Source organism: Musa acuminata, chromosome BXJ1-3 (genome assembly GCF_036884655.1).
Source record: "Musa acuminata AAA Group cultivar baxijiao chromosome BXJ1-3, Cavendish_Baxijiao_AAA, whole genome shotgun sequence".
NCBI classification, from domain to species: domain Eukaryota; kingdom Viridiplantae; phylum Streptophyta; class Magnoliopsida; order Zingiberales; family Musaceae; genus Musa; species Musa acuminata.
The window spans coordinates 42,017,933-42,024,856 of NC_088329.1; the positions used below are offsets into that span (position 1 = coordinate 42,017,933).

At 42.3% G+C, this 6,924-nt stretch overlaps 1 protein-coding gene and 1 long non-coding RNA gene across 3 annotated transcripts; one reads left to right on the forward strand and one right to left on the reverse strand.

Annotated features, from left to right (window-relative positions):
* Window positions 1-1,492: 1,492 nt before the first annotated feature.
* On the reverse strand, window positions 1,493-3,756 carry LOC135638000 (uncharacterized). 2 transcript variants are annotated; one of them, XR_010496460.1, is made up of 4 exons: window positions 3,623-3,756; window positions 3,185-3,470; window positions 1,727-2,203; window positions 1,493-1,618 (listed from the first exon to the last, which is right to left on the reverse strand). It is a non-coding gene; the product is annotated as an uncharacterized LOC135638000 (long non-coding RNA). The 2 variants fall into 2 exon arrangements; XR_010496458.1 differs by having other exon boundaries at window positions 1,493-2,203.
* A 939-nt stretch (window positions 3,757-4,695) lies between these two features.
* On the forward strand, window positions 4,696-6,529 carry LOC135631920 (U-box domain-containing protein 30-like). Its single transcript, XM_065140044.1, has one exon. It carries the CDS (start codon window positions 5,028-5,030, stop codon window positions 6,378-6,380), a length of 1,353 nt encoding a protein of 450 aa, XP_064996116.1. The 5' UTR covers window positions 4,696-5,027; the 3' UTR covers window positions 6,381-6,529.
* The last annotated feature ends 395 nt before the right edge of the window (window positions 6,530-6,924 follow it).

The window sequence follows — 6,924 nt, forward strand, 5'->3', positions numbered from 1 at the left end:
TAGTGAGATATTGTATCATATGATTTATCACTTTATTGACATTACAAAATATTCATAAGCAAACACACAATCTTATAAATATATTTACGTTAGAGAAACGTGTTACAAGTAAATGAACAAAGAATGCAAATGATAAGCGAGCAAGTGATATCATCTTAATGTCATTATTTTGAAATCATATGATTTATACACTAAAAGTAATGAGCTTTTTTGTTAGAATTCTTCTATTCATAGATAACGAGAAAAAGCAACGAGATATATCTATAAGATTATAGATAGAGCCCAAGAAATAATTCAAAAATCTTTTAATAAAAATAAAAATATATATAAATATATCTCCTCAATCATTAATAGAGGATGGACTGTTAACTTCATCATCTATCACATATAATAGAATACTATTTAAACTTCAAATTCTTTTATAAGAATCCTCAACTGATTTGATATAGAAGCTATATCTCGACTATACGAGTGTATTGCCTACTAAGTCCCTATGTATTTGTAATTTTATATAATTAATATATGTAAGTTCTTAAGGTATATTATTATTAATAATTGAACTCAAATTTATAAATGAGTGGTGGAGATTTTTTTGGAAGTAATACATTAGTTATAAAAATTCTAAGTTTAACTTACCATCGTAAGTTATGAGTGAAATTAGAATGTTTTCAAGAATATAAATATCCAAGAATATTTTAATTTTAGCTAATTTATTTTTTTAGATATTAATGTAACTAAATAGATCTTCACATATAAAGAAAAAAATCGATTAGGATATCAACTATTACATGACCTTCTGCACATCAAGTATAATCAAATACTAAATGCTCTTTTATAATTTACAAGACAATATTGACCCGATTTCATTGGATGATTTAAATAAATGAATGACTAATCAGAGAAACAAATATAAATTTTAAAAAATACGAGATATAATCTTACTTTTTATGATGATTATTTGACACAGAAAAATATAAGTAAAAACTTTAGACATCGAAGAAATAAACATATACACGAGAACAAATACAAAAGCTTTAAGCTCATTACCCATAATTATGAAAGATAACAAAATTTATTATGGGGAAGAAAAGGATATTCTGACAAGATTGAAGATGATGGACTAGATTTTAATGATTTTTTATATTTATTTTATTTTATTTTATTTTATTATTTTTGTTATCAGATATGAACAATATAATTTTACACTTTAAATAAATAAAACTTTTGATGAGTTATTTTAGTTTTAATTTATTTTATTAATCATGATACATAATTTTTAAATCAAAAGCACCTTTTTGACAACTCTGACTTAGAACAACTAATACTCAGCTCAAGTTCAAAAATTAAATAATGAAAAAAGTGTCAATTATATTTAAACTTTATGTTATGTAAGGAGAGGTTAACACGTGTATTTAATCATATTACAAATAAATAAATAAATAAATAAATCAAATCCACTGATGTGCTAATGCCCCAAAAACACATTGGTACATTGTCCAAATAGGCCATATTTATCAGAGTTGAGTTTGTGAATCAGATCATCAGGTTTGGTTTTGTCACAATAATTTAATAGGATCCACAATCCACAATTTTCTTCTCGATCACAAACAGGAACAATCTAGGAAGAAAAAGCTAATGGAGGTGTAAGGTGAGAAAAAAGTATACTAGTAGTAGCTATGAAAATTGACAATACATATATCCAAAGCTCCAAAACATCACAGGCTACCTTCGGTGGTTGACCATACATTGTGGCCGAATGGTGACAGAAGCCTTCTCCCCTGTTCTCATGGCTTTGACAATCTTTGTAAGTGCTGGATACAAATTGCCCTGGATGATGTGCAACTTGTTAGCTTTGGTCTTAAAATAAAACATCATGAACAAAAATTAATTTTCTACTTGTAAATAAATACTCTGTTTAATGCAAAACTCAGAACCATCATTTAGGAGTTTCTGCAGCAGTTGCTCCATCAAGTTAAGAGTGTCAGATGAGACGATGCTTGACTGTACACTTTGGAAAATGAACCAGTTAGAATATTGGAAAAATACATATATTATTTAATGGCAAACCAACAGACTTTTAGAAAGCTAGATAAAACTTTCTTTAACTATTCCACCATCCTTGCAAATGTCCATTACTGTCAGCCATGGTATCAGTTCCACCTCAAAGTTCAGAGCAGCATCAGAAATGCCTTGAACAGCAGTCCTGAAGGAACATGGCAGTGTAAAGAGTGTCAATTCTCATTTCTTGATCCAAGGCAAATCAATGTTGATGATGTAAGCAGAAGAACAATAAATTTCACTAATTAACAGTACTTTCAGGAGAATAGATTTGCAATACTGAAAACTTTTTCCTCTAATTGAGATAAATTTCCTTCAACTTAATGTTCAGTTATCCATGTTGGGCTGGCAGCCCACAAATTCAGCATATAGTAGGCTTGGATAGCCCACTCACCCCTCTTAACATAACCCTAATTAATATTAGGCGGTGTGATGGCTGCGTATTAGAGACAGAAAAAAGCATAAATATGACAGCAACGTGGGAGAAGAAAACAGTCACGAGATTCCAAAGAAAAGGAGGAAAACTAGACAGAAAAAATTTAGGACAAAAGATTGAGATTTGTATATTCATTATTCTCATAGTGGATTATCTCTAGTTTATCCCGTGATTTTTACCCTTTACATTGAAAGGATTTTTCATATATATCTTGATGTTCTATTTGATTATAATTTAATTTAATTTACTGTTAATATTTGTTCATATATATATAAATTATTCCTGTTTATATCCCATCAATCTATTCCCATAATTCTTTGAACTTTACTGCAGTCTTATATGGACCTGTGTTTGTACTCGATCATTGATTTGAAACCAAACGAGAAATCATCGTCTTAGTTGTCATTTCTGAGAATGAGACAGCTTATTATATACCAACATACTTGTTGACATTGTTTTTGACGCGAACTGAGCAAAAACACGAACGTTGCGTACAACCCGAAAGCCATTTCCTAAAAGGCAGAATCAAGAAACCCTAAAGGAAATCCAGAAACTCCAAACGAATTGACGGTCCGGAAACCCAGAAAACAGCTAAAGAATCATCTCATGACAAGAATCCACGAAAAGACGAACAAAGAAACCCCAAAGGTCGACGAGCCTTGAAAAGAAGACACGGGACTGCGATCCTACCACTGGCAGCACTGAAAGCCGGAAGTTTCCCTGGGTCCCGACTGAAATCGAACTTGCTTCCGCCCAGCAATCGACCCTCGTAATGAACTGCCGATCTAAATATCCAAGAAAAGGGGAAAACACAGCAAAAGATCATCGACGGTGAGGCGTCCGCGTTCTGTCGCCAAGGAACTTCTACTTGAGGCCGGCGCTGCCGCTCTCCCTCTCTTTTCCGACGCGAAGCGGCGGGAAGGACTCATTACCTCGCTGGCTTGTCCCATCCCCTCGACCAACGGCTGCGATGCTCCTAAAGAAATTTATATTATCCAAATAAATAATAAATAAATAAATTTAATCAATTAGTTGACGACTGTTATTTAATTCGTAGAATTAGCATAATATATAAATTAGAAGTATAATATAAGCGTAGACGCGGAAAGGGCCCTTTTCGCCGCTCACCTTTGTTCATGGTGCAGCTGCCGCCGGTGATGCCAGTGAAGGCCATGGATTGACCTTCTTCCATCAGCTATAGCAAGCATGGCATGTTGAGAGTTACATTAAGTCTCTTCTTGTCTTCTTCTTTCGTCGTCACCTGTGGGCGGGTGTGTGGGAAACAATGCAATCTGATCTCCATGTGCGAGACCCATGGAAAGCAGTGCCACCCTCTTCACCTCTGCGGAGACTGAGGTCATGGTCAATGCCCTCCGCCTCCTCCGCCTCCTCCTCCACCTCTCTGGCTTCCCAAGTCTGACACAAACACGTGACACGGGTACTGCGGGAGTCGTCCGAGCTCACGAGACGCTCTCCATAGGAACTGCTGGTGCTTTGAAACGTGTGCAGAATCAAGGCAAGCTTGTCGAGGGTTGGTCGACCGAGACTTTATAGTCTCTGCCATGGCCGAAGGTGGCAGAGCTCCGACGGTGATGTGTCGACCTGCCACTGGCTGCCGGAGCGCAGATGCAACGCAACAAAGTACAGTCAAAAGTAAATGGCAGATGCTCAGCTGAGAACTTCTGAAACAGTAGACACAGCCACTAAACACCGAAGTCTTCGTCTTTAATCCCTCTGTCGCGAAGAAGAAGAAGATGTGGCAATAATAATAGTGACCGTCCTCTGTGCACTACTTTTAGTCCAAAGTTCAACTTGAAGATGTTATGTATTATATAAAATGATTTCTATTGATTCTATTAACGTAATTTTAGATAATTCACTTGATACTGTCAGTCACACAGTGGCAATCTATTAATTCCTCAGGTTTTTAAGGGTAAAATTGACATTTCGAAGAATCGTTCGAGCGAATACGGCGACGATCGATGACGCGACTACACGTGCGGTGATCGGGTGGACACGTTGCCGCGGCCACCGGCGCTGTCTCACTCCTCGAGAGGAGAAGAGCGGGTGAGGTTTGGCGTAGATCTCCTCCCGCTTGCTCTTTTTTGATCTCCCCATTTTACCCCCTGATCTGGGCCTTTGCTCGCGTATGATTTCGCCTTTTTCTAAGCTCTGGTGATGGCAGCGTGTGTGTGTGTGTGTGTGAGAGAGAGAGAGAGAGAGAGAGAGAGAGACAGGACGGGGGGGGCCTTCGGGTTTCAGAGCAGGCTTCGGGTTTCAGAGCAGGGGCGGAGATCGATCATAACTCCATTATGCTGGTTATGATGATGGGTTGCTTCCTTTTGACCGGCGCCACCGAAGCCTCCTCCAGAGGACAGCGCCCAAATCCGCCTGAATCAGAAGCTCTCAACTCTGGTCCTATGCTCTCATCCTGCGTCCGACTCTAACCTCCTCTTCCCCCTGTTTCCTCTCTTTTTCTCGCTTAAAGATCGAATCTTGGGATCTAAAGTTGGGTTCTTTGAGGCTCCGAACGATGCCACAGTTCCAGCAGCACGCTTCATGGAGGCTGGAGGGCGGTGGGCAGGTCATAGATCTGGAGACCGCCGTCAAAGACGGGATCTTGGGCGGCGGAGGCCTCCCGACGGGGAAGGACGGGACCTTGGGGGCCGCCGCTGAGAAGCTCGATCTCAAGAAGACGATCGAGGAGCTCGACTCGGCGGCGGAGGATGTGCCCTCGGTGTTCATCTGCCCCATCTCCCTCGAGCCCATGGTGGATCCCGTCACGCTCTGCACCGGCCAGACCTACGAGCGCGCCAACATCCTCAAGTGGTTATCCCTGGGGCACCTCACCTGCCCCACCACAATGCAGGAGCTGTGGGACGACGCCGTCACCCCCAACCGAACCCTCCACCAGCTGATCAGCGCCTGGTTCTCGCAGCGTTACCTCCTAGTGAAGAAGCGGTCCGAGGACGTCCAGGGCCGCGCCGCCGAGCTCGTCCAGAGCCTAAAGAAGGTCAAGGGGCAGGCCAGAGTCGAGGCCCTCAAGGAGCTCCAGAAGATGGTCGTGGCCCATCCCTCCCTCAGGAACGCCTTGGCTGACTCCGGTGTCGTGGCACTGCTTTCTTCTCTCCTCGGCCCGTTCACCTCCCACGCCGTTGGCTCCGAGGTGATCGCCATCCTCGTGAATCTTAGCTTGGATTCAGATACAAAGGCAAGTCTGATGCAACCGGCAAGAATCTCACTCGTAGTAGACATGCTGAATGAAGGCACCATCGACACTAAGATCAATTGCACGAGGTACATCGAGATGCTGATGGCGGAGAAGAGTTTCCGGTGCGAGTTCATGTTGAGTTTGAGTCTTCTGGTAGCGCTGTTGAGATTGGCGAAGGACAAGCGACACCCGAACGGCATTGCGGCGGCGCTTAGCTTGCTGGAAGCGATCTGCTCTCACGAGCAAGTCCGGAGCTCGCTGGTGAGCGTTGGAGCAGTGACGCAGCTCGTGGAGCTACTGCCGAACCTGAGTCCCGAGGGCTCGGTACCAGCATTGCACATCTTGGATGATCTCTCGACGATACCTGAAGGCCTGTCGGCTCTGAAAGATTGCCCTCAAACCATTCCCAACACAGTGAGGCTTCTAATGAGAGCATCCGAAGCTGGTGTTCAGTACGCATTGTCTATATTGTGGGCTGTCTGTAAGCTTGCTCCCGACGAATGTGCTTCGCTTGCGGTGGAGGCGGGGTTGCCTGCAAATCTATTGCTTGTCATCCAGAGCGGTTGCAATCCGGAGCTGAAGCAACGGGCTGCCGAGCTGTTGAAGCTCTGCAGTCTCAATTACACGACCACCCTATTCATTTCAAAGTGTAAGCTAACCAGGACGATCCAGTGACAGAGTACACGGCTGAAGATTCTGTGCAGCTTGCATTGCGAGTTGAGATTGAGATACAATCTCGTCTCTGGTGTATAGTATTGATGATACTTGCAATCCTCATCAATCGTAAATGAAGAAGCATCTGAATGCGGATGATTACCGGCGAAGAGCGAAACCGGCACGGATATTGATCCACTGCTTGGTGTTTACCGAATTGAAAGCCCAGTGTGGTCTTGATGGCCATTGGCCAACGCAGTCACGGACATATATGCCATTTCCTCTGCTTTCAAGGTATCTGCTGACGAGACCAAAAAGCCATGACTGGGGATTGAGAGGCGTGGGCTGGCTTGAGACGGCATATTCCATCACATTCCGCAGGAAGAAGCTGATTCGTGTGGCCTCGGTGGACCTTCAGGCCCTGCAGGCCATTGAAAGCTTGTGCAGTTGGAGCCTGTGTTGGTAGTACAAGGAAGGAGGCGACCAAATGGCATGAGGATGCTGATAACAGAGAGATTTTCTCTGATAAGAGAGAGATATTCTCAACTGCATAGCAGATGAGATT

Bases quoted from the DNA above. Each gene is read 5' to 3' on its own strand.
- LOC135631920 (XM_065140044.1), top strand. From the start codon at position 5,028: ATGCCACAGTTCCAGCAGCACGCTTCATGGAGGCTGGAGGGCGGTGGG.